Source organism: Pristiophorus japonicus, unplaced genomic scaffold (genome assembly GCF_044704955.1).
Source record: "Pristiophorus japonicus isolate sPriJap1 unplaced genomic scaffold, sPriJap1.hap1 HAP1_SCAFFOLD_575, whole genome shotgun sequence".
Lineage (NCBI taxonomy): Eukaryota > Metazoa > Chordata > Chondrichthyes > Pristiophoridae > Pristiophorus > Pristiophorus japonicus.
In genome coordinates this window covers 6,191-33,058 of record NW_027254483.1, presented here as the reverse complement: position 1 = coordinate 33,058, position 26,868 = coordinate 6,191, and the positions used below count along the sequence as shown (strand labels likewise).

Genomic DNA, 26,868 nt, shown 5'->3' with positions numbered 1-26,868 from the left:
ACTCAGAACGTACACAAAGGAACTGATTCCCGTAATTGGCAGTACTACCGTAAAGGTCTCCTACGAAGGAGCGGTGCACAAGTTACCACTCTGGGTGGTACCGGGCGATGGCCCCACACTGTTCGGCAGGAGCTGGCTGGGAAAGATACGCTGGAACTGGGACTACGTCTGAGCGCTTTCATCCGTCGATGATACCTCATGTGCCCAGGTCCTAAGCAAGTTCACCTCGCTGTTCGAACCAGGCATCGGGAAGTTCCAAGGAGCAAAAGTGCACATCCATTTGATTCCGGGGGCGCAACCCATCCATCACAAGGCGAGAGCGGTACCTTGTGAGAGGGTGGAGATCGAGCTGGACAGGCTGCAATGAGAGGGCATCATTTCGCCGATCGAATTCAATGAGTGGGCCAGTCCAATTGTTCCAGTCCTCAAGGGAGACGGCAACATCAGAATCTGTGGTGATTACAAAGTAACAATCAATCGTTTCTCGCTGCAGGATCAATACCCGCTACCAAAGGCAGATGACCTACTTGCGACACTGGTGAGAGGGAAAGCGTTCACAAAGCTGGACTTGACCTCGGCCTACATGACGCAGGAGCTGGAGGAATCTTCGAAAGGCCTCACCTGCATCAACACGCACAAAGGTCTTTTCGTTTACAACAGGTCCCTGTTTGGGATTCGATCGGCTACGGCGATATTCCAGGGGAACATGGAAAGCTTGCTGAAGTCGGTCCTGCGCATCGTGGTCTTCCAGGACAACATCTTGGTTACAGGTCGGGACACCGTCGAGCACCTGCAGAACCTGGAGGAGGTTCTTAGTCGGTTTAATCGTGTGGGGCTCAGGCTAAAACTTAGGAAGTGCGTTTTCCTGGCGCCTGAAATGGAGTTCCTGGGGAGAAGAATCGCGGCGGACGGCATCAGGCCCACCGATTCGAAGACGGAGGCAATCAAGAACGCACCGAGACCACAGAACGTGACGGAGCTGCAGTCGTTTCTAGGACTCCTGAACTATTTTGGTAACTTTTTACCGGGTCTTAGCACATTATTAGAACCCCTGCACCCTTTACTGCGTAAGGGAGATGAATGGGAATGGGGTAAAAGCCAAGAAAATGCCTTTGAGAAAGCTAGGAAACTGTTACGTTCAAACAAATTGCTTGGTGGTGTACGATCCATGTAAACGTTTGGTACTAGCATGTGATGCGTCGTTGTACGGGGTCGGGTGTGTATTGCAACAAGCTAATGAATTTGGGAAATTGCATCCGGTTGCTTATGCATCCAGAAATCTGTCTAAGGCCGAGAGGGCCGAGATCGAAAAAGAAGCGTTGGCGTGTGTTTACGGGGTAAAGAAAATGCATCAATATCTGTTCGGGCTCAAATTTGATTTGGAAACCAACCATAAGCTGTTTATATCCCTCTTTTCTGAAAGTATGGGGATAAATACGAATGCATCGGCCCGCACCCAGAGATGGGCACTCACATTGTCCGCATACAACTATGCCAGCCGCCACAGGCCAGGCACAGAAAACTGTGCCGATGCTCTCAGTAGGCTGCCATTGCCCACCACGGGGGTGGAGATGGCACAGCCTGCAGATTTAGCCATGGGAATGGAAGCATTCGAGAGTGAGCAATCACCCGTTACCACCTGATAAATTAGAACCTGGACGAGTCAGGACCCTTTACTGTCCTTAGTAAAAAACTATGTTCCACGGGAGTTGGTCTAGTGTCCCGTTAGAGATGCAGGAAGAAATAAAGCCGTACCAGCGGCGCAAAGATGAAATGTCTATCCAGGCAGACCGCCTCCTATGGGGCAATCGGGTAGTGGTGCCAAAAAAGGGCAGGGACACTTTCATTAGTGATCTCCACAGTACCCACCCAGGCATCGTAATGATGAAAGCGATAGCCAGATCCCACGTGTGGTGGCCCGGTATCGATGCAGACTTAAGAGTCCTGTGTGCACAAATGTAATACATGTTCCCAGTTAAGCAAAGCACCCAGGGAGGCGCCACTAAGTTTATGGTCTTGGCCCTCCAAACCATGGACTATGCAAGCCCATTCTTGGGAAAACTGTTCTTAGTGCGTACTCCAAATGGATTGAATGTGTCAAGCCAAGCACGTCCGCCGCCACCATTGAAAGCCTACGGGCCATGTTTGCCACGCACGGCCTGCCTGATGTCCTTGTAAGTGACAATGGGCTGTGCTTTACCAGTGCCAAGTTCAAGGAGTTCATGACCCGCAATGCGATCAAACATGTCACATCTGCCCCAGCGTCCAACAGTAAGGCAGAACGAGCAGTTCAAACAATCAAGCAGAGCTTGAAAAGGGTAACTGAAGGCTCACTGCAGACTCGCTTATCCCGAGTCCTGCTTAGTTACCGCACAAGACCCCACTTGCTCACCGGGGTCCCTCCCGCTGAACTGCTCATGAAAAGGGCACTTAAGACAAGGCTCTCGCTAGTCCACCCTGATCTACACGAACAAGTAGAGAGCAGGCGGCTTCAACAGAATACATATCACGATCGTGCAAATGTGTCACGCGAAATTGAGATAAATGATCCTGTATTTGTGTTGAACTATGGACAAGGTCGCAGGTGGATTGCTGGCATTGTTTTGGCCAAAGAGGGGAGTAGGGTGTTTGTGGTCACACTCGCAAATGGACTCACCTGCAGAAAACACTTGCACCAAACCAAACGCAGGCTTACGGACTATCCAGAACACCCCACAATAGACTCTACCTTTTTTGACCCCCCAACACACACACACACACACGTGGCAACTGACCCAGCGGTTGACCACGAAGTAGAACCCATCACCCGCAGCAGCCCAGCAAAGCTCACCACCCCCAGGAATCCAGCAAGGCCAGCTGCGCAGCAGCTCAGCGAGGGCCCAACAAACAACTCACCAACACCAGCATTTGCACCAAGACGATCAACCAGGGAAAGGAAGGCCCCAGATCGACTCACATTGTAAATAGTTACACTATTGACTTTGGGGGGGTGGGGGGGCGGGGGAGGGGCTGCGGAGTGTTGTCACGTTTGTAAACCTGTAATTACCATGTCTAACCACCAGAGGGTTTATCCCCTGGAATCCCATTCCACAATCCCTTGGGAGCCCTGTGTATAACGAGGCCTCACAGGCTGGAGAGGCACTCTGAGATCTGTAATAAAGGACTGCGGTCACACTTACTTTGAACTTTCAGCATCTAGTCTGACTCTTTATCCAAGACATAACAGGCTGCTCCTGCACACTCTCCACGTTGCCATCCTCGTCTGCAGTCCGGACACCATGGCGCACCATCTTGCCGTCCGGAGGAGGCGGGGGTCCCCAGTGGAGTGCACTCTACGCAGGAGTCCTCCCCTTATTTATTGGGGACTTGGCCTGGAGGGTGTTGCACGGAGCAGTCCCGTGCAATAAGTTTTTAAGTCGGTTTATGGGCTCGCAGGCCGCCTGCAATTTCTGCGGTCTGGAAGAGTCTGTGTTCCATGTTTTTACTGAGTGTGTGAGGTTGCAGCCCCTCTTCCAATATTTGAAGGGGCTGCTCCTCAAATTCTGGTTGCACTTCAGTCCCACGCTCCTGATCCCAAGGGGGCAGGTCGGAGGGCCTCCTCGTAGCACTGCTCCTGGGCCTGGCCAAGGGGGCCATTAACCAATCCAGGCAGCGGGCGGTCGAGGGGGTCGTTCAGCCCCGACTGCCTGCCTCTCTTCCGCGGTTACAGCCGAGCCAGGGTGTCCCTGGAGATGGAGCACGCGGTGTCCACCGGTATGCTCGCGGCCTTCCGCGAGAGGTGGGCGCCAGAGGGACTGGAGTGCATCATCACCCCCGGCAACCAAATTTTTATTTGATGTTTTTTGTCTAAAGTTTAATTTGTTTATTGTGCCGGTTTTAGTGCTCCCACCCCTGGCTTTTAGCCAGGAGGGCACTTGTACAATTTGTGTGTTGGTGCCATCAAAAAAAAACACAAAAAAACAAAAAAAACAAGGGGGCACCTGAAAAGTTTTTGGCGTGTGCCCCCCTCCCCCCTTTAAACAGGGGGCACTTTGTTTATTGTCTTACAACAAAATAGTTGTAGAGCTAGTTGCTCGGACGCATCCTGTGCCAGGATCAACTGGGAGAAATGTTCCGCACTCCTGGTGGGTCAGTGGCGGGTGGACTCCCTGCAGGAGGAGCTCAGGCCTTTTGCCTGGAGCACGACCCATCTCCTCTATCTGGGAGTCTACCTTAGCCCCGACGAGGAAGCCTGGCCGGCGAACTGGCAGGAGCTGGAGGCCAAGGTCGCCGCTCGCCTAGGGCGCTGGACAGGACTGCTCCGAGTGCTGTCCTACAGGGGTCGAGCGCTAGTCATAAACCAGCTGGTGGCCGCTATGCTGTGGTACCGGCTGGTCACTTTGACCCCTCCCCCTGCGTTTGTCACCAAGATACAGAAGAAGCTATGGTCTTCTTCTGGAACAACAGGAAGCACTGGGTCTCTGCCGCGGTCTTGAGTCTCCCGCTTAGGGAGGACGGTCAGTCGTTGGTGTGTGTTGGCACCCAGCTTGAGGCTTTCCGTCTTCAGACCCTGCAGAGATACCTGTATGTCGAGCACCCTCCTGATGGTGTGCGCTGATGACGTATTTCATCCGCCAGCAGGACAGCCTCAATTACGACATGCAGCTCCTGTTTGTGAGCCTGAGGGGCGTCAGGAGCTTCATGCAGGGGCAGCCTGTCTTTTGCCAGGAACTCATCAGGGTTTGGAACAGACCCCAAGCACCACCAAGCGCAGCTCTCCCCCGTCTGGAGTGGCGGCTGTCCTGCAGGAGCCGCTGCTCAGGAATCCGTACCTCCACAACCGCAGTTTTACGTGGCAGGCGGATGAGAGGGCTGTGTTTGGCAAGGTGACCAGGGTCAGGGACCTGCTCGATGGCGGAGGAGCGTGCTGGATGGCACCAGAGGAGCTGGCACAGTGCCCTTCCTGGGCCGATGTCCGCGCACGGCCAATGCCATCAAGTTGTTAAAAACAGCACTGGGCCCTGACTCCGTTAGGTGTGTCGAGGAGGCTCAAGCATGTGGGGCGATCCCGTCCGAACTGACCCCTGTCCGGACGGAATTCCTCATCGGCGCCAAGCCCCGAAACCTCCCCCGGGAGACGGCGCCTCACAACTTGAGCCTCCTCCGGGAAATCTCCTCCATGCCTTTTAGTTCTGTGTGGAGGGGACTCCTGTACTGGCTGCTCTTACACACTCTCCACATTGACATCCTCGTCTGCCGGAGGAGGCGGAGGTCCCCAATGGAGTGCTCTCTGCGCAGAAGTATTCCCTCTATTTATTGGGGACTTGACCTGGAGGGTGTTTCCTGGGGGGGCTGTCTGTCTTTTACCAGGAACTCCTCCCTCAAACAACACCAGGCAGGGAAACTGGTCAACTTTCATCTCTTTTGCTGCTTGCTGAATGCAAAACTACTTCATTAGCTGTAAAGCACTTGGAGACGTCCGGTAGTCGTGAAAGGCGCTATATAAATGCAAGTCTTTCTTTCTGTAACCCTATCTCCTTTGTGGAGAGAAGGGGGTTAATATCGAGGCCCTGGAATATCCCCAGCTGCTTTTGGTGGTGAACAACACCGCGATTCCATTAGCCACCGTGCAAGCCCTCCACCCTCAAACGCACGCTCTTTCAGGTCACCACTGCTTGTGAGAATCTTGGCTTCCCCTTTCCATACAGTCAGTGGCCTTTCCACCCTCACCCACCCGCGCCCCCCGCACCTACCCGAGCACAACAACAACAACTTGTATTTATATGGCGCCTTTAATGTAGTAAATGTTCCCAAGGCGCTTCACAGGAGTGTTATAAGACCAAACAAATAAATTTGACACCGAGCCACATTAGAAGAAATTACGGCAGATACCTTGGTCAAAGAGGTCGGTTTTAAGGAGCGTCTTAAAGGAGGAAAGAGAGGTAGAGAGGCGGAGAGGTTTAGGGAGGGAGCTCCAGAGCTTGGGGCCCAGGCAACAGAAGGCACGGCCACCGATGGTGGAGCGATTATAATCAGGGATGCTCAGGGGGGCAGAATTAGAGGAGTGCAGACATCTCGGGGGGTTGTGGGGCTGGAGGAGATTACAGAGATAGGGAGGGGGCGAGGGCCATGGAGGGATTTGAAAATAAGGATGAGAATTTTGAAATCGAGGCGTTGCTTAACCGGGAGTCAATGTAGGTCAGTGAGTACAGGGGGTGATGGGTGAGCGGGACTCGGTGCGAGTTAGGACACGGGGCAGCGAGCACAGGGGGTGATGGGTGAGCGGGACTTGGTGCGAGTTAGGACACGGGGCAGCGAGCACAGGGGGTGATGGGTGAGCGGGACTGGGTGCGAGTTAGGACACGGGGCAGCAAGCACAGGGGCTGATGGGTGAGCGGGACTGGGTGCGAGTTAGGACACGGGGCAGCCGAGTTTCGGATCACCTTTAGTTTATGTCGGGTAGAATGTGGGAGGCCAGCCAGGGGTGCGTTGGGATAGTCAAGTCTAGAAGTAACAAAGGCATGGATGAGGGCTTCAGCAGCGGATGAGCTGAGGCAAGGATGGAGATGGGCGATGTTACGGAGGTGGCAATAGGCGGTTTTAGTTAGCCGTGGATATGCAGCCGGAAGCTCATTTCAGGGTCAAATATGACGCCTAGGTTGGGAGTTCAGCCATTCGCAGCAGAGCGTCCTCACCTAGCCGGTTGCTGGGTGGGTTTTAATCCCAGTGAGTACCACTCACCTGTGCGATGTGCTCCAGGTATTTCCTGCAGATCTCCACTGGCTTTTTGAAGTACATCCGTTCGTAGGCCGGCATCTAAAAGACAGAGTGGCGAAATTTGCGTCAGCTTCACCCTCTACATTGTCGACTAAATGTGCTGACAGTTTGCTGCCACAGTGCACCACGCCATACCTCACCCAAACAGGCATCGAACACACAAACAACTAGCAATGTGTGATCTGCAATCTGCGATCGCACTGGAGAGGGTACAGAGGAGATTTACCAGGATGTTGCCAGGACTGGAGAACTTTAGCGATGAGGAAAGATTGGATAGGCTGGGGTTGTTTTCTTTGGAACAGAGGAGGCTGAGGGGAGACCTGATTGAGGTGTATAAAGTTATGTGGGGACCTAGATAGAGTGGATAGGAAGGACCTATTTCCCTTGGCAGAGGGGTCAACAACCAGGGGGCAGAGATTTAAAGTAATTGGTAGGAGGTTTAGAGGGGATTTGAGGGGAAATGTCTTCACCCAGAGGGCGGTGGGGGTTTGGAACTCACGACCTGAAAAGGTGGTAGAGGCAGAAACCCTCACATTTAAAAAGTACTTGGATATGCACTTGAAGTGCCGTAACCTGCAGGGCTGCGGACCGAGAGCTGGAAAGCGGGATTAGACTGGATAGCTCTTTGTCGGCCGGCACGGACACGATGGGCCGAAATGGCCTCCTTCCGTACTGGAAATGTCTGTGGTTCAATGATTCAATGCTCAATCTAATACACTCCCAAGTCTGACGCAATCCCAATCTATTACATACACTGCTCTATTACAAGCCCCTCTCTGAAACACTAAATCATTTCAAAGCTATTCATGTTATTATGTAACGTAGCCAAGTTTGCTGACGACACGAAGATGGGAGGAAAAGCAATATGTGAGGAGGACACAAAAAACCTGCAAAAGGACATAGACAGGCTCAGTGAGTGGGCAAACATTTGGCAGATGGAGTATAATGTTGGAAAGTGTGAGGTTATGCTCTTTGGCAGAAAAAAAATCAAAGAGCAAGTTATTATTTAAATGGAGAAAAATTGCAAAGTGCTGCAGTACAGCGGGACCTGGGGGTCCTTGTGCATGAAACACAAAAGGTTAGTATGCAGGTACAGCAAGTGATCAGGAAGGCCAATGGAATATTGACCTTTATTGCAAAGGGGATGGAGTATAAAAGCAGGAAAGTCTTGCTACAGTTATACAGGGTATTGGTGAGGCCACACCTGGAATACTGCTTTAGTTTCCAAATTTAAGAAAGGATATACTTGCTTTGGAGGCAGTTCAGAGAAGGTTCACTTGGTTGATTCCGGAGATAAGGGGTTGACTTATGAGGAATGATTGAGAGGGTTGGGACTCTACTCATTGGAATTCAGAAGAATGAGAGGTGATCTTATCGAAACCTATATTATGAGGGGGCTTGACAAGATCGATGCAGAGAGGATGTTTCCACTGATGGGGGAGACTAGAACTAGGGGGCATGATCTTAGAATAAGGGGTTGCCCATTTAAAACTGAGATGAGGAGGAATTTCTTCTCTCAGAGGGTTGTAAATCTGTGGAATTCGCTGCACCAGAGAGCTGTGGAGGCTGGGTCATTGAATAAATTTAAGACAGAGATAGACAGTTTCTTAACCGATAAGGGAATAAGGGGTTATGGGGAGTGGGCAGGGAAGTGGACCTGAGTCCATTATCGAATCAGCCATGATCTTATTGAATGGCGGAGCAGGCTCGAGGGGCCGTATGGTCTACTCCTGCTCCTATTTCGTATGTTCTTATTTCCTTTAAATTACATGAGACACTATTTTCTTCATGTGAAAGAAAGTGAGAGGCAGTAAGTAGCTTCTTACGTTGTCTGTCAGCGCCAAGTGCTTGCAGGCTGATCCGCAGATGCTGCATTTATCTGTAACACAGAGAGAGAAAGCCACAATGTAACACTCAGCACACCTTCGTTGTGATCGCTCGCGCTCCCGAGTTGGACTGAGGCAGGTCAGGTCATCATGACACCCAGCTCTACCTCACCACCACTTCTCTTGACCCCTCCACGGCCTCTAAAATGTCAGACTGCTTGTCCCACATCCGGCTCTGGATGAGCAGAAATTTCCTCCAATTGAATATTGGGAAGTATTATGTCTGCAATTACCATCAAATAACTCCACGAGGCCTTGTACTGTGAGTGAGAGCTGTGTGACTTCAGTCCATTTAATACGACTACAAAGTGAGGGGCAGCATTGTTGGCTGCCTTTTATATGCCCCTGCACATCAGGGCAGGAAACCCCTGGGGCCTCCAACAGCAGCGCCCTCAGGTGGCACATCGTACATAGTGAATCCTAAGAGTTTGCATACATGACATCATTCCCCCCCAAAGTCTTCGATGCGAGTTGATTGCAGGTTAAGGCGAACCGGAGCCCTGCGCTCCCTGGTTGGCTGTCTGAGTGTCACTTCTGGCCTGGGTGAGTTGGTTGGGCCACTGCTGTCTTGCAGCGCGACTGGTTGGGCTGGATTGTTGGGGAATAGAGTGGGATCATCCTCGTGGTTGGCAGCGAGGTCTGCTGTCAATTGGGTGTGTGTCGGTGGGTCGCTGAAGATGTGGTCCTCTTCCAGTCGTTCCTGATTATCTGTGAATCGTAATTTGGTTTGGTCCAAATGTTTTCTGCACATTTGACCGTTAAGCAGCTTGACAACAAACACTCTATTCCCCTTCTTGGTTAATACAGTGCCGGCGACCCACTTGGGGCCCTGACCGTAATTCAGCACAAACACAGGGTCATTTACAGCGATGTCGCGTGATACCAGCCGCGCGATCATGGTACGTGGTTTGCTGATAACGCCTGGTTTCCACCTGATCAATGAGGTACTAAGGAGAGCCTGGTTTTGAGTGCTCGTTTCATTAGTAATTCTGCAGGGGGAACCCCGGTAAGTGAGTGGGGTCGTGTTCTGTAGCTGAGCCGGGACAGGCGGGTTTGTAAGGAGCCTTCTGTGTCACGTTTCAAGCTCTGCTTTATGGTTTGGACTGCCCGCTCCGCTTGGCCATTGGATGCGGGCTTGAACGGGACAGATCTGACAAATTTTATGCCATTACGGGTCATGAATTCATTGAATTCCGAGCTGGTGAAGCACGGACCATTGTCGCTGACAAGAATGTCGAGTAAGCCATGGGTGGCAAACATGGCCGTGAGGCTTTCGATGGTGGCTACAGATGTGCTGGATGCCATTATTACACATTCAATCCATTTGGAGCAGGCGTCCACAACAACCAGGAACATCTTTCCCAGAAAGGGGCCCGCAAAATCCACATGGATCCTGGACCATGGTTTTGAGGGCCAGGACCACAAACTAATGCAGCCTCCCTGGGAGCATTGCTCAGTTGTGAGCATGTGTTACACTGGTGCACGCACGACTCCAGGTCCGAGTCAATGCCGGGCCACCAGACGTGGGACCTGGCGATAGCCTTCATCATGACTATGCCTCCTGGATGGGTCACGTATGAAGGTTTCCCTGCCTTTCTTTGGCAAGATAATGCGGTTGCCCCAAAGAGGCAATCTGAATGGATCGACATTTCGTCTTTACGACGGTGAAACGGCTTGATCTCGTTTTGCATATCTCTATAGAGACCGCTGACCAGCTCCCATGGAGGACACAACTTCTTACAAGGGATAGCAGAGGATCCTGGCTGGTCCAGGTCTTAATTTGGCGGGCCGTTACGGGTGACCCTTCGCTATCGAAGGTATCCATGGCCAGTAGCAGGTCTGCGGGCTGCGCCGTTTCCACCCCGGTGGTGGGCAACGGTAGTCGGCTGAGAGCATCGGCGCAGTTTTCAGTGCCTGGCCTGAGGCGGATCACATAGTCGTAGGCAGTGTTAGTGCCCATCTTTGGATTCGAGACGAAGCACTGGTGTTTATGCCTTTGCTTTCCGAAAACAGTGAGATTAGGGGCTTTAACTCAAACCTGAGTCCAAACAAATATTGGTGCATCTTTTTTACACCGTAAACACAGGCTAAAGCCTCCTTTTCAAATATGCTGTAGCCTCTTTCGGCCTTTGATAGGCTTATGGACACATATGTAACCAGTTGGAGCTTGCCCACTGCATTGGCTTGCTGCAAAACACACCCGACACTGTACGTCGATGCATCACATTCTAAAACTAGACGTTGACATGGGTCATATAATACCAGCAACTTATTCAAACACAGCAGGTTTTTGGCCTTCTCAAAGGCGACCTCTTGATATTTACCCCAAGCCCAATCGTCTCCCTTACGTAACAGCTTCTGCAACGGTTCCAGCAGGGTACTCAACCCTGGAAGAAAGTTACTGAAATAGTTGTGGAGTCCCAGGAACGAGCGCAGCTCCATTACATTTTGTGGTGTGGGTGCATTCTTGATGGCCTCTGTCTTCGAGTCTGTGGGTCTTATGCCGTCTGCCACAATCTTCCTCCCCAGGAATTCTATCTCTGGCGCCAAGAAGTCACATTTGGATCATTTCAACCGGAGTCCAACTCTGTTTAGTCAACTTAAAACTTCTTCCAGGTTGTGCAGGTGTTCGGAGGTGTCGCGGCCAGTGATGAGGATGTCGTCCTGATATACGACGGTGCGTGGAACCGATTTAAACAGGCTTTCCATATTTCTTTGGAATATGGCTGCAGCCGAGCGAATCCCGAACTGGCACCTGTGGTACACAAACAGTCCTTTGTGTGTGTTAATGCATGTTAATTTTTTCAATGACTCAACCAGCTCCTGGATCATGTAAGCAGATCCAGCTTGGTGAACGCCTTTCCCCCTGCTAATGTTGCGAAAAGGCTTTGGGTAGTGGTACTGGTCCTGTAACGAGTCGGTTGATCGTTACTTTGTAGTCGCCGCAGATTCTGACCGTGCCATCGCTCTTTAGTAGTGTGTTCCTAACACAGATGAGACTGCACACAGGGAGGTTACAGTAACAGTGACCTCAGTCTTTATTAAGACACTCCAGAGTGAGGAACAGGCCTTAGGGGGCCAGCTTATATACAGTGCTCCCAAGGGATGCTGGGAACCCTTGGGACTTCAGGGGATGCGCTCCCTGGTGGCAGAACATGAGAGTGCATGCTTTACAGATACACAACATCACTCCCCCCCACAAAGTCAAAGTGAAAACTATTTACAAGGTGAGGCGGTCGGGAGCCTTTCTTTCCCTGGTGAACCGCCTCGGTACAAATGTCTGTTCTGGTGTGTTGGCTGTGCCCTCGCTGGGCTGGCGTGTTGTTGGCCCTGCAGGGCTGCTAGGTGAGCCTGGCCTTGCTGGGCTGTTGGTTATGATGGGTTCGATTTCCTGGTCCGGGGTGGTATCGTTGATCCTTTGGGTGTGTGCTGTGGGCTCGAAAAAGGTGGTGTGTGCTGTGGGTTGTTCAGGGCAGTCTGTGAACTGCAGCCTCGTTTGGTCCAGGTGCTTTCTGAAAATTTGTCCATTGTCTAGTTTGACTACAAACATCCTACTCCCTTCTTTAGCTAACACGTGCCCGCGATCCACTTCGGACCATGTCCATAGTTTAGCACATACACAGGGTCATTCAGATCAATTTCCCGTGACACAGTGGCGCGACCATCATTTACATTTTGGTGCTACTGCCTGCTCTCTACCTGATCATGCAGGTTGGGGTGAACCAGCGAGAGTCTGGTTTTAAGTGTCCTTTTCATGAGTAGCTCAGCCGGGGGCACCCCTGTGAGCGAGTGGGGTCTCGTGCGGTAGCTGAGCAGTACTCGGGACAGGCGGGTTTGGAGGGAGCTTTCTGTGGCTCGTTTAAGGCTCTGTTTGATTGTTTGTACTGCCCGCTCTGCCTGCCCATTGGAGGCTGGTTTAAATGGGGCCGAGGTGACATGTTTGATCCCATTGCGGGTCATGAATTCTTTAAATTCGGCACTGGTGAAACACGGCCCGTTGTCACTGACCAGTATGTCAGACAGGCTGTGGGTGGCAAACATGGCCCTCAGGCTTTCGATGGTGGTGGTGGCGGTGCTTCCCGACATTATTTCATATTCAATCCATTTTGAAAAAGCATCCATCACCACCAGGAACATTTTACCGAGAAACGGGCCCACATAGTCGACATGGATCCTCGACCATGGTCTGGAGGGCCAGGACCACAAACTTAGTGGTGCCTCTCTGGGCGCGTTGCTCAACTGAGCACATACGCTGCATTGCCGTACACAGAACTCTAAGTCAGAGTCGATACCTGGCCACCACATGTGGGATCTGACTATCGCTTTCATCATTACTGTCATGTATTCAACCAGCATTGTAACCCATGTATAATCTGACCTAAGTTGTACACTGTGAGAACAATGGCCACTAGGTGGGAGACACTCCTAACCTGGACCTTCAGGTATAAAAGGGGAAGCTCCACCCACCTTCATCACTTGAGTGCTAAGGAATAAAGGATAGGTCACAGATTGACCTTCTCTCAAGCATGGGCCTCGTGTGCATTTATACTGTATAGTTAGAACGTATCAATTACTATACCCGAGTGTGTGCTATGGAGATCCGAGATGAACGTCTCCCTGCCCTTTTTGGGTAGCACTACGCGGTCACCCCACAACACACAGTCTGCCTGAATGGACAGCTCGCCCTTTCACCGCTGGAACGGCTTGATTAGCTCTTGCATTTCAACGGGGATGCTGGCCCAGCTTACATGCAGTACACAGTTTTTTTTACTAGGGACAGCAGAGGATCGTTGCTGGTCCAAGTCCTAATCTGGCAAGCCGTGACAGGTGATTTATCATTTTCAAATGCTTCCATGACCATCAACAAGTTTGCAGGCTGCGCCATTTCCACCCCCGTGGTGGGAATGGTAGCCGACTGAGAGCATCCGCACAGTTCTCGGTGCCTGGTCTGTGGCGGATGATATAGTTATGCGCTGATAGCGCAAGTGCCCATCTTTGTATGCGGGCTGAAGCATTTGTATTTATCCTCTTGTTTTCAGCGAACAGGGATATGAGGGGCTTGTGATCAGTTTCCAGCTCAAATTTGAGGCCAAACAGGTACTGATGCATTTTCTTTACCGCGAACACACACGCTAATGCCTCTTTCTCAATCATGCTGTAGGCCCTCTCGGCCTTAGACAAGCTCCTGGAGGTATAGGCGACAGGTTGCAACTTCCCCACAGCTTGTTGTAATACACACCCAACTCCGTACGACAATGCATCACATGCTAGCACAAGTCTTTTACACGGGTTATACAATACAAGCAGCTTGTTGGAGCATAAAATGTTTCTGGCTTTCTCAAAAGCAATTACTTGTTTTTTTCCCCATACCCAGTTCTCACCTTTGCGCAATAACACATGTAGGGGCTCTAAGAGGGTGCTTAACACCAGTAGGAAGTTACCAAAATAGTTCAGGAGTCCCTGGAACGATCGCAGCTCCGTGATGTTCTGTGGCCTGGGCGCATTCCTGATAGCCTCTGTCTTGGTGTCTGTGGGCCGAATGCCATCCGCCGCGATCTTTCTCCCCAAAAACTCCACTTCTGTTGCCATGAAGACGCATTTCGACCTCTTCAGCCGCAGCCCTACCCGATCCAGTCGCTGGAGGACCTCCTCCAGGTTTTGTAGGTGCTCAGTGGTGTCCCGACCCGTGACCAATATGTTGTCCTGAAAAACCACTGTGCGTGGTACCGACTTGAGTACGCTCTCCATGTTTCTCTGGATGATCGCTGCAGCCGACCGAATTCCAAACGGGCATCTGTTGTAAATGAACAGTCTCTTGTGCATGTTGATGCAGGTGAAGCCCTTTGAAGACTCCTCCAGCTCCTGCGTCATGTAGGCCAGTCAGATCGGGTTTGGTGAATGTTTTGTCTCCTGCCAGCGTCGCAAATAGGTCGTCTGCCTTAGGTAGCAGGTATTGGTCCTGTAGCGAGAAACAATTAATAGTTACTTTATAATCGCCGCAAATCCTGACCGTGCCATCACTTTTGAGTACTGGAACAATCGGGCTGGCCCACTCGCTGAATTCCACTGGGGAGATGATGCCCTCGCGTTGCAACCTGTCCAGCTCGATTTCCACTCTCTCCCTCATCATGTGAGGTACCGCTCGCGCCTTGTGGTGAATGGGTCGTGCATCTGGGACCAAGTGGATCCGCACCTTCGTCCAGAAAAGTTTCCAATGCCAGGTTCAAAACGGGGTGGAAATTTGTTAAGAACCTGGGTACATGAGGCCTCATCGACATGTGATAGCGCTCGGATGTCATCCCAGTTCCAGCGGATTTTGCCTAGTCAGCTCCTTCCAAGCAGTGTGGGACCATCACCCGGGACAATCCAGAGTGGCAGTTCGTGCACCGTGCCCTCGTAGGTGACCTTGCCCAAGACAGTGATAAGCTCTTTGGTGTACGTTCTCAGTTTCGCGTGGATGGGGCTCAGGGCTGGTCTGAATGCCTTATTGCACCAGTCTCTCAAACATCTTTTTACTCATGATGGATTGCTAGCGCCAGTGTCCAGTTCCATGGCTACGGGTAAGCCATTCAATTTTGCATTTAGCATTATAGGTGGACATTTCGTTAAATTTTTTTTTATTATTTCAAAATATACTTTATTCATATAAAAATTTGTACAGTACATTCAAAAGCTGTTCAGTACATTTAGCTGCGGTCAGCAATCCCATACACTACATTTGTATGCTGACGGCAGTTCCGTTCGATACATTTCCTTGTTTTTCAGTTCCAGTACAATTCGGTACAATACGGGATACATTGTGGTACATTCAACAAATTACATTACACGTGTCACTATACAGTACACGGAATGGGTGACGGTACATTTACATTTTTCTTTTCAACGTGCATTACGAAACAGACCTTGCATTGTACATGGCACTACATAGGTGTTTACAGATCATAGTGCTCCATGTACACAAAGAAGTTACAAGTACGGCCCGAGGGGGTTTTGTACTGATTCCTGCCCCTGGGTTTACCGGGACAGAAGGGCTTTAAACTGTGGCCCTTCCCCACCGTGCCTTTGCGGCGACTGCACCAATTTTAAGTGCGTCCCTCAGCACGTAATCCTGGATCTTGGATTGCGCCAGTCTGCAACACGCAGACGTGGACATCTCCTTGCTCTGGAAGACCAGCAAGTTTCGGCAAGACCAAAGAGCGTCTTTGACCGAGTTGATGGCCCTCCAGCAGCAGGTGATGTCTGTCTCGGTGTGTGTCCCTGGGAACAGTCCGTAGAGCACAGAGTCCTGTGTTACGGAGCTGCTCGGGATGAACCTCGATAGCAACCACTGCATCTCTTTCCAAACCTGCCTCGCGAAGGCGCAATCCTGAAGGAGGTGGGTGACAGTCTCGTCCGCCCCACAGCCGACTCAGGGGCACCGTGCCGTGTTGATGAGATGTCGGCTGTGCATGAACGCTCTGACGGGTAAGGCCCTCCTCACCGCCAACCAAGCTACGTCTTGGTGCTTGTGTGACAGCTCTGGCGATGAGACGTTCTGCCAGACGAGTTCGACAGTCTGCTCAGGGAACCACCCGACAGGGTCCACCCTCTCCTTTCGTAGGGCGTCCTGGACCTTACGTGCTGACCACTGTTTTATGGCCTTGTGGTCAAAGGGGGTTTTTGTGAAAAACTTTTCCACGAAGGACAGGTGGACAGGCATGGTCCAGCTGGTGGGGGTGTTTCACGGCAGCGTGGCCAGGCCCATCCTTCGCAACACCGGGGACAGGTAGAACCTCAGCACGTAGTGACACTTGGTGTTTGCGTACCGGGGGGTCTGTGCACAACTTGATGCAGCCGCACACAAAGGTGGCCATCAGGATGAGGGCCACGTTCGGAACATCCTTTCCTCCACTGTCCAGAGATTTGTACATCGTGTCTCTGCGGACGCGGTCCATTTTGGATCTCCAGACAAAGTGGAAGACGGCCCGGGTGACTGCCGCGGCACAGGAGCGAGGGATGGGCCAGACCTGTGCCACGTGCAGCAACCCCGAGAGCACCTCACTCCTGATGACCAGGTTCTTTCCTGCCATGGAGAGGAAGCGCAGCTTCCACCATCCCAGTTTTTGCTTCACTTTGGCGATACGCTCTTCCCAGTTTTTGGCGCATGCCCCGTCCGCTCCGAACCATGTTCCCAACACCTTTCAGGTAATCTGGCTTAACGGTGAAGGGAATAAAGGATCGGTCGGCCCAGTTGCCAAAGAGCATGGCCTCGCTCTTGCTGCGATTGACCTTTGCTCCCGAGGCCAGTTCAAACTGGTCGCAGATTGTGAGCAATCTGCGGACCGACTGCGGATCCGAGCAAAAGACGGCAACGTCGTCCACGTACAGGGAGGTCTTGACCTGAGTGCCTCTGCTGCCTGGGATCGTCGCCCCTCTAATGCCCGCATCCTTCCTGATGGACCCGGCAAAGGGCTCGATACAACACACAAACAAGAGAGACGAGAGAGGACAGCCTTGCCTGACTCCAGATCTGATCGGAAAGCTTTCAGTTTCCCACCCGTTGATTAGAACTGCACGACTGATGTCTCTGTAGAGTAGTTGGATCCAATTGCGGATACCCTCCTCAAACCCCATTTTGGAGAGCACGTCCATCAGGTACGTGTGCGATATCCTGTCAAAGGCCTTCTCCTGGTCTAAGCTGATTAAGCAGGTGTCCACCCCCCTGTCCCGCTCGTAGGCGATCGTATCCCTGAGTAGCGCCAGGCTATCAGAGAGCTTCCTGCCGGGGACAGCGCAGGTCTGGTCCGGGTGAATCACCAGTTCAAGAGCAGACTTGACCCTGTTGGCGATGATCTTTGACAGGATCTTGTAGTCCACATTGAGCAGCGAAATGGGCCGCCAGTTTTTGATTTCCTCCCTCTCCCCCTTCTGCTTGTAGATGAGGGTGATGATGCCTTTCCTCATTGATTCTGACATACTGCCAGCCAGAAGCATACTCTCGTACACTTCCAGCAGGTCTGGGCACATCCAGTCCCACAGAGCCGAATACAAGCCGTCGCTTCCGGGAGTTTTACTCGTCGCAAGGGACTGGACGGCCTTTGTCATCTCATCCAGAGTTAACGGGTGGTCCAGACTCTCCCGCTCACTGTCGTTTAGGATCTCCGTGATAGACGACAGGAACGACTGGGAGGCCGTGCGGTCTGTGGGTTTGACGTTATACAGCCTGGCATAGAAGGATTTGCTGATCCTCAGCATGTCAGGCTGCGAAAACGTCACAGAACCGTCTTCTTCCTTTAGGCTGGTGATCACAGAGCTCCCCCCATGTACCTTTTGGAAGAAGAAACGCGAACACGTCTCATCCTGCTCGACGGAGCGGACTCTGGAGCAGAAAATGATTTTGGAGGACTCTGAGGCAAAGAGCGAGGCTTGCTGGCCCTTCACCTCTTCGAGTTCCTCCGCGACATCGCCCCCCATCGACTGCAGCAGGAGCAGGTTTTGTATACTCTTCTGGAGTTGGGACAATTCCCTCTGTCTCCCTCTCGCCTCCTGAACACCTTTGAGGATGAAGAACCTCTTGATGTTTGTCTTGATTGTTTCCCACCAGTGCATGGGGGAATCGCAGAGGGGTTTTACGGTTCTCCAACCTTTGTAATCCCTCTTGTGTTCCTCCACATTTTCCGGAGTCAACAGTTTCACGTTCAGCTTCCATATCCCTCTGCCAACTTTCTGGTTTTCCTGTGGGCAACAGTTGGCCAGTAGGAGGCAGAGGCTAGCGCCAGTGTCCAGTTCCATGGCTACGGGTAAGCCATTCAATTTTACATTTAGCATTATAGGTGGACATTTCGTCGAAAATGTGTGCACCCCGTGTACTTCAGCATCTGCCTCCTCTCTCTGAGGATCGAAATTGCTTTGATCCACCATGGACCGATCTTCCTCTGCCACGTGGTGGTTAGCAGGTTTTGCAGAGCTTCCAACTCGTCTGCAAGCTCGTTGGAGGTGCCCCATTGTTCCACAGCTCTTGCAAACATACCCTTTGAAGCGGCATGAATAGGCTGAATGGAAGCCTCCGCAACGCCAACAAGGTGTGAATTGCCTTGGATTCAACCTTTGTTGTGGGCTCTGAGTCATCTGGGTCACCTGAGGCCTGCTGGCAGTTGCAGACTCGTGGTTTCTGCCCTGTACATTTCTGCTCGCAAACACAGTTCCAGTTAATTTATGAACATTGCTAGCACTTGTGTGCTGAGATTTGTTTGGTGTTATCACTGGTGGACATAAACGCCTGTGCTATCGCAATGGCCTTACTGAGGGTCGGTGTCTCTACAGTCAAAAGTTTTCATAGGATGGTCTCGTGGCCAATGCCCAGTACAAAAAAATCTGAGCATTTGCTCCAGGTAGCCATCAAACTCACATTGTCCTGCAAGTCGCTTTAGCTCGGCGATGGAGCTCGCCACTTCCTGACCTTCAGATCGCTGGCATGTGTAGAACCAATACCTCGCCATCAGCACGCTCTCCCTCAGGTTAAGATGCTCCCGAACCAGTGTACACAGCTCCTCATACGACTTATCTGTGGGTTTCACCGGAGCCAGAAGATTCTTCATGAGGCTGTAGGTCGGTGCCCCACAGATCATGAGGACCGTTCTCTTTTTTGCAGCACTTCCTTCTCCGTCCAGCTCGTTGGCTATAAAGTACTGGTCTAGTCGTTCGATATAGGCTTCCCAGTTCTCACCTTACGAAAACTTCTCCAGGATGCCCACAGTTTTCTGCATCTTTGCGTTGGATTCACATACTCGTCGCCAGTTATTGTGTTCCTAATACAGATGAGACTGCACACAGAGAGGTTACAGTAACAGTGACCTCAGTCTTTATTAAGACACTCCAGAGTGAGGAACAGGCCTTATATACAGTGTTCCCAAGGGATGCTGGGATCCCTTGGGACTTCAGGGGATGCACTTTCTGGTGGCGGAACATGGGAGTGCATGCTTTACAGATACACAACATCTAGTACCGGAGCAATCAGGCTGGCCCACTCGTTGAACTCGACTGGCGATATGATTCCCTTGCTTGAAGTCTGTCCAATTCGATCTCCACTTTCTCTCTCATCATGTAGGGGACCGCTCGAGCCTTGTGATGAACGCGCTGTGCCTCGGGGACCAAGTGGATCTGTATTTTGGCACTTGTGAAGTTGCTGATGCCTGGTTCAAATAAAGATGGGAACTTGCTCAGCACTTGAGCACAGAAAGCATTGTCCACTGACGATAATACTTTGACGTCTTCCCAGTTCCACCGAATCTTCCCCATCCAGCTTCTGCCAAGCAGCGTTGGCCCATCGCCTGGTACAATTCAGTGGCAGCTGATGTGCCTCTCCACCATCGGATACTTTTACGTTCGCACTGCCAATAATTGGTATTAGTTCCTTGGTGTAAGTGCGCAGCTTTATCTGAATTGGGCTCAGCTTGGGTCTTTGTGCTTTGAAACATAGAAACATAGAAAATAGGTTCAGGAGTAGGCCATTCAGCCTTTCGAGCCTGCACCGCCATTCAATGAGTTCATGGCTGAACATGCAACCTCAGTACCCCATTCCTGCTTTCTCGCCATACACCTTGATCCCCCGAGTAGTAAGGACTACATCTAACTCCTTTTTGAATATATTTAGTGAATTGGTCTCAACAACTTTCTGTGGCAGAGAATTCCACAGGTTCACCACTCTCTGGGTGAAGAAGTTCCTCCGCATCTCGGTCCTAAATGGCTTACCCCTTATCCTTAGACTGTGACCCCTGGTTCTGGACTTTCCCAACATTGGGAACATTCTTCCTGCATCTAACCTGTCTAACCCCGTCAGAATTTTAAACGTTTCTATGAGATCCCCTCTCACTCTTCTGAACTCCAGTGAATACAAGCTTAAGAACATAAGAACACAAGAACTAGGAACAGGAGTAGGCCATCCAGCCCCCCGAGCCCGCCCCGCCACCCAACAAGACCATGGCCGATCCGGCCGCGGACCCAGCCCCACCCACCTTGTTATTGTTATTGCCCCACAGCCTTTCAAATGCCTTCTGGCTCATAATTGACTAACTCGCCCCCGTGTCCAGCTCCATGGATACAGGAGCGCCATTTAATTTGACTTTTATCATCATGGGAGAACTTTTTGTGGGGAAAGTGTGCACCCCACACTCTGCTCCCTCGGGCTGAGTTGCCTCTCTAGCTTGTCCTTTGTGATCCACGCTGGATCGGGATTCTACTGCCGACTCCATTGCCACGTGGGGAGTTGCAGTACGTTTGCATGTTCGCTGGAGGTGGCCCCTTGGTCTGCAGCTTTTGCACGCATAGTTTTTAAATCGACATTGATGGGCCCCATGATTACCCCCCGCAACGCCAGCATTGTGTTACAGATTCCGCATTTACACCCCTTGGCGGCCTAGCAGCAGCAGGCATGTAGGCTCTGCTCTGTACAGTTCTTATTAGTTCAACAGTTCTGCCTGCAATCGCCGTTATTTTATGTACAGTACTTGCCAGTGAGCTCCGATTCTGGGAGGAAGTCATCTGTATGGTATCGCGAATTAGTTCAGTCAGCTCATCATAGGTCTTATCCTTGGCCTTTGTGGGTGCCAGCAAGTCCCTGACGAGGCAGTGGACCTCGGGCCCACAACTAGTCAGCAGTGTAACCGTGTGCTTCTCCGCCAATGTGTCCGTCTCCCCTGCCAGGTCGTTTGCCACGAAATATTGCTTGAGCCTTTCCGTGTATGCATCCCAATCATCACCCTCTGTGAAGTCTTTTAGTGTGCCAAAGGTAGCCGTAATCGCGTGTAAGTCCGTATTCTCGTCGCCAGTTATTATATCTGCAATTACCATCGAATAACTCCACGAGGCCTTGTACTGTGAGTAAGGGCTGTGTGACTTCAGTCCATTTAATACGACTGCAAAGTGAGAGGCAGCATGGCTGGCTGCCTCTTATATGCCACTCTACACCAGGGCAGGAAACCCCTGGGCCTCCAACAGCAGTGCCCTCAGGTGGTACATCGCACATAGTTACATAGCAAATCCTAAGAGTTTGCTTACATGACTGGAAGACCGAAGCCATTGTTTTCGGTCCTCGCCACAAACTCCGTTCCCTAGCCATTGACTCCATCCTTTGCCCCAACTCCTGTCTGAGGCTGAACCGGACTGTTCGCAACCTTGGTGTCATATTTGACCCTCTCGGCCACATATCCGCAGCATAACTAAGACCGCCTATTTCCACCTCCGTAACATCGCCCGTCTCCACCTCGCCTCAGCTCATCCGCTGCTGAAGCCCTCATCCGTGCCTTTGTTACCTCAAGACTTGACTATCCCAACACACTCCTGGCTGGCCTTCCACAGTCTACCTACGTAAACTAGAGGTGATCCAAAACTCGGCTGCCCCGTGTCCTAACTCGCACCCAGTCCCGCTCACCCATCACCCTCTGTGCTCGCTGCCCCGTGTCCTAACTCGCACCGAGTCCCGCTCACCCATCACCCCCTGTGCTCACTGCCCCGTGTCCTAACTCGCACCCAGTCCCGCTCACCCATCACCCCCTGTGCTCACTGCCCCGTGTCCTAACTCGCACCAAGTCCCGCTCACCCATCACCCCCTGTGCTCACTGCCCCCGTGTCCTAACTCGCACCGAGTCCCGCTCATCCATCACCCCCTGTGCTCACTGCCCCGTGTCCTAACTCGCACCGAGTCCCGCTCACCCATCACCCCCTGTGCTCGCTGCCCCGTGTCCTAACTCACACCAAGTCCCGCTCACCCATCACCCCCTGTGCTCACTGCCCCGTGTCCTAACTCGCACCCAGTCCCACTCACCCATCACCCCCTGTGCTCACTGCCCCATGTCCTAACTCGCACCGAGTCCCGCTCACCCATCACCCCCTGTGCTCACTGCCCCGTGTCCTAACTCACACCAAGTCCCGCTCACCCATCACCCCTTGTGCTCGCTGCCCTGTGTCCTAACTCGCACCAAGTCCCGCTCACCCATCACCCCCTGTGCTCACTGACCTACACTGGCTCGCGGTTAAGCAACGCCTCGATTTCAAAATTCTCATCCGTGTTTACAAATCTCTCCATGGCCCTCGCCCCCTCCCTATCTCTGTAATCTCCTCCAGCCCCACAACCCCCCGAGATGTCTGCTCTCCTCTAATTCTGCCCTCTTGAGCACTTCTGATTATAACCGCTCAACCACTGGTGGCCGTGCCTTCTGTTGCCTGGGCTCCAAGCTCTGGAACTCCCTCCCTAAACCTCTCCGCCTCTCTTTCCTCCTTCAAGACACTCCTTAAAACCTACCTCTTTGACCGAGCTTTTGGTCATCTGCCCTGATTTCTACTTATGCGGCTCGATGTCAAATTGTTTTTATCTCATAATACTTCTGTTAAGCGTCTTGGAACGTTTCACTATGTTAAAGGCGCTATATAAATACAAGTTGTTGTTGTTGTACAGTATTTTACAAACTAACTTACTCTACTTATCAAAGCCTCAGCAATCAGCCCACAGTTGTGAACACCCATCAGTGCACACTGCAATAGGGCCCAACGTTCCCACTAAGCTGTGCGGCCATGTGGTGTTCTGGACGTCAGGCCAGGCCACCCAATGGCTTTTTACATGGAAGGAACTGTGCATGGGCAAAAATTTGAATGGCAGCTCAGATAGTTAGAGGGACCGTGCATCTAGAGTAAAAATTAGAGGGAACTTTGACAGGGTCTATAGACTGCACTGCAAATACCCATCAGTATACACGGTAATAAAAACAGAAAACGCTGGAAATCTCAGCGGGTCAGGCAGCATCTGTGGAGAGAAATGGACTTAGCATTTCGGGTCTGTGACCCTTGGTCAGCAATGGCAAAAGGTCCAGCTGTAACTGATTCTTGAGGAAGTGCAGGAGCAGGGAAAGGGGGAGGGGAGGAAAGAACAAAAGGGAAGGCCTGTGATGGAGTGGAAGGAAGGAGAGATTTAAGAGACAAAAGGGATGACGGACAAAAATGAGATGGTAATGGCACAAGTTAGGAAACAAAAGATGAGTCTAGGTGGGTGTGAATGGTGGCATCATCACCAGCTGCCATGGGAAAGAGAAAAAAGGGGCATGTTGTTAAAAAAAAAAGGAAGGGAAAAAAGATAGCCAGAGGTTATGGTCTGAAATTGTTGAACTCGATGTTGAATCCAGAAGGCTGTAAAGTGCCAAAACGAAAGATGAGGTGCTGTTCCTCGAGCTGGATGTTTGTGATCTGTGTTTGTGTCGAGTTACAGGTACCGAAGTGTTGGGCAGCAGCCAAGCTGCTTGAGTTTAAAAAATCATTTCAGTGTGTCATTGCATTTTATTGCAAAGATAGTGTTACTGATCTGCAGGGAAAGCCAAGTACTTTAACATGCTACCATTAGGTCATCAACTTAAATTTAATTACATTTTACAGCACAGTAGGAGGCCATTCAGCCCGTCATGTGCCGGCTCTTTGAAAGAGCTGTCCAAATTAGTCCCACGACCCTGCCCTTTCCCCCCATAGCCTTGCAATTTTTTCCATTTCAAGTATATATCCAATTCCCTTTTGAAAATTACTACTGAATCTGCACCAGACTGATTCCCGGGGTGGCAGGACTGACATATGAGGAGAGACTGGATCGACTGGGCCTTTATTCACTGGAGTTTAGAAGGATGAGAGGGGATCTCATAGAAACATATAAAATTCTGACGGGATTGGACAGGTTAGATGCAGGAAGAATGTTCCCGATGTTGGGGAAGTCCAGAACCAGGGGACACAGTGTAAGGATAAGGGGTAGGCCATTTAGGACTGAGATGAGGAGAAACTTCTTCACTCAAAGAGTTGTTAACCTGTGGAATTCCCTGCCGCAGAGAGTTGTTGATGCCAGTTCATTGGATATATTCAAGCGGGAGTTAGATATGGCACTTACGGCTAAAGGGATCAAGGGGTATGGAGAGAAAGCAGGAAAGGGGTACTGAGGGAATGATCAGCCATGATCTTATAGAATGGTGGTGCAGGCTCGAAGGGCCGAATGGCCTACTCCTGCACCTATTTTCTATGTTTCTATGTTCTTGCGTTGAGCTTCGCTGGAATAATATCGGAGACCGAGGACAGAGAGGTCAGAGTGGGAGTGGAGAATTAAAGTGACAGGCGACCGGAAGCTCAGGGTCACACTAGCGGACTGGATGGAGGTGTTCCGCAAAGCGGTCACCAACTCTGCATTTGGTCTCCCCAGTGTAGAAGAGACCGCATCGTGAGCAGCGAATACAGTATACTAAATTGAAAGTACAAGTAAATCGCTGTTTCACCGTGTCATATGGTCTGCAAACACCCACCAGTACACACTGTAATAGGGTCTACAGGCTGCAGGGTCTGCCCATGAGTAGATGGAGTTAACCCTCTGACTGGCAGACACACTACAGATGGCTGCCAGACCGAGTGTGAGGGACACTCAAGATGGCCACCAGACCGCGTGTGAGGGACACTCAAGATGGCTGCCAGACCATGTGAGGGAAACTCAAGATGGCTGCCAGACTGAGTGTGAGGGACATTCGAGATGGCTGCCAGACCGAGTGTGAGGGACACTCAAGATGGCAGCCAGACCTAGTGTGAGGGACACTCAAGATGGCTGCCAGACCGCATATGAGAGACACTCAAGATGGCAGCCAGACCGAGTGTGAGGGACACTCAAGATGGCAGCCAGTCTCTGTTCCAAGCAAAGGAAGTCGTCACCAGCTGTCACTCACATTTTCCTGCCGAGCCACCTCACCGGCTGCAGATCCCCATCCACCCTTACCTCGCTCGATGCACTTCTGGCAGAATATGTGCTTGCAGCTGGTGATGCTGAAGCGGACGTTGCCGGCTGGCTTCTGATAACATTTGTTGCAGTGGAGCCAGTCCATCCTTCCCGTTATCTGTCGGGCTGAAGGAAGAGTGGCACCAGGTTTCAATGTCACTTTCATTCACTCCCCTCCTTCTCAGAGGTGCCCGACACCTGCTCGGACCCTCCCTCATTCCTTCCTCCCCTCCCTTCATCCTCCACCCTCACTCTTAACTCCCCCACCGCTCATACCCAACCCTCTTCCCTCACGCCCAATTCCCACGCTCCTTCCTCAAGCTTACGCCCCTCCCTCACCCCCACCCAAAGTACTCCCTCCAACCCCCTCCCCACCAACACCCCCAACCCCCTCACACCCCCAACCCCCATCCCTCACACCAAACTCCCTCCCACCCCCAACCCCCATTCCTCACACCCCCAACCCCCATCCCTCACACCCCCAACCCCCATCCCTCACACCCCCAACCCTCATCCCTCACACCCCCAACCCCCATTCCTCACACCCCCAACCCCCATCCCTCACACCAAACTCCCTCCCTCACACCCCCAACCCCCATCCCTCACACCCCCAACCCCCATCCCTCACACCCCCAACCCCCATCCCTCACACCCCCAACCCCCATCCCTCACACCCCCAACCCTCATCCCTCACACCCCCATCCCTCATCCCTCACACCCCCAACCCCCATCCCTCACACCCCCAACCCCCATCCCTCACACCCCCAACCCCCATTCCTCACACCCAACCCCCTCACACCCCCAACCCCCATCCCTCACACCCCCAACCCCCATCACTCACCCCCAACCCCCATCCCTCACACCCCAACCCCCATCCCTCACACCCCTAACCCCCATCCCTCACACCCCCATCCCTCATCCCTCACACCCCCAACCCCCATCCCTCACACCCCCAACCCCCATCCCTCACACCCCCAACCCCCATCACTCACCCCCAACCCCCATCCCTCACACCAAACTCCCTCCCTCATACCCCCAACCCTCATCCCTCACACCCCCAACCCCCATCCCTCACACCCCTAACCCCCATCCCTCACACCCCCATCCCTCATCCCTCACACCCCCAACCCCCATCCCTCACACCCCCAACCCCCATCCCTCACACCCCCAACCCCCATCCCTCACACCCCCAACCCCCATCCCTCACACCAAACACCCTCCCTCACACCCCCAACCCTCATCCCTCACACCCCTAACCCCCATCCCTCACACCCCCAACCCCCATCCCTCACACCCCTAACCCCCATCCCTCACACCCCCAACCCTCAACCCTCACACCCCCAACCCTCATCCCTCACACCCCCAACCCTCATCCCTCACATCAAACTCCCTCCCTCACACCCCCAACCCCCATCCCTCACACCCCCAACCCCCATCCCTCACACCCCCAACCCTCACACCCCC

The 26,868-nt window shown here is 52.1% G+C and overlaps 1 protein-coding gene across 3 annotated transcripts in view; it reads right to left on the bottom strand.

Moving 5' to 3' along the window:
• The window catches only part of LOC139254781 (E3 ubiquitin-protein ligase RNF212B-like), a 220,224-nt gene extending 194,697 nt beyond the window's left edge, over positions 1-25,527 (bottom strand). For 2 of the 3 annotated variants that reach the window (XM_070873802.1, XM_070873803.1), the window contains exons 1-3: positions 25,405-25,527; positions 8,583-8,635; positions 6,721-6,795 (exon numbers count right to left, since the gene is read on the bottom strand). In XM_070873802.1, coding sequence (XP_070729903.1) covers positions 6,721-6,795; positions 8,583-8,635; positions 25,405-25,510 — 234 coding nt within the window. In that variant the 5' untranslated portion in view covers positions 25,511-25,527. The remainder of the gene's footprint in view (positions 1-6,720; positions 6,796-8,582; positions 8,636-25,404) is intronic. The other variant, XM_070873804.1, reaches the window with a different exon arrangement.
• Between the last annotated feature and the right edge of the window lie 1,341 nt (positions 25,528-26,868).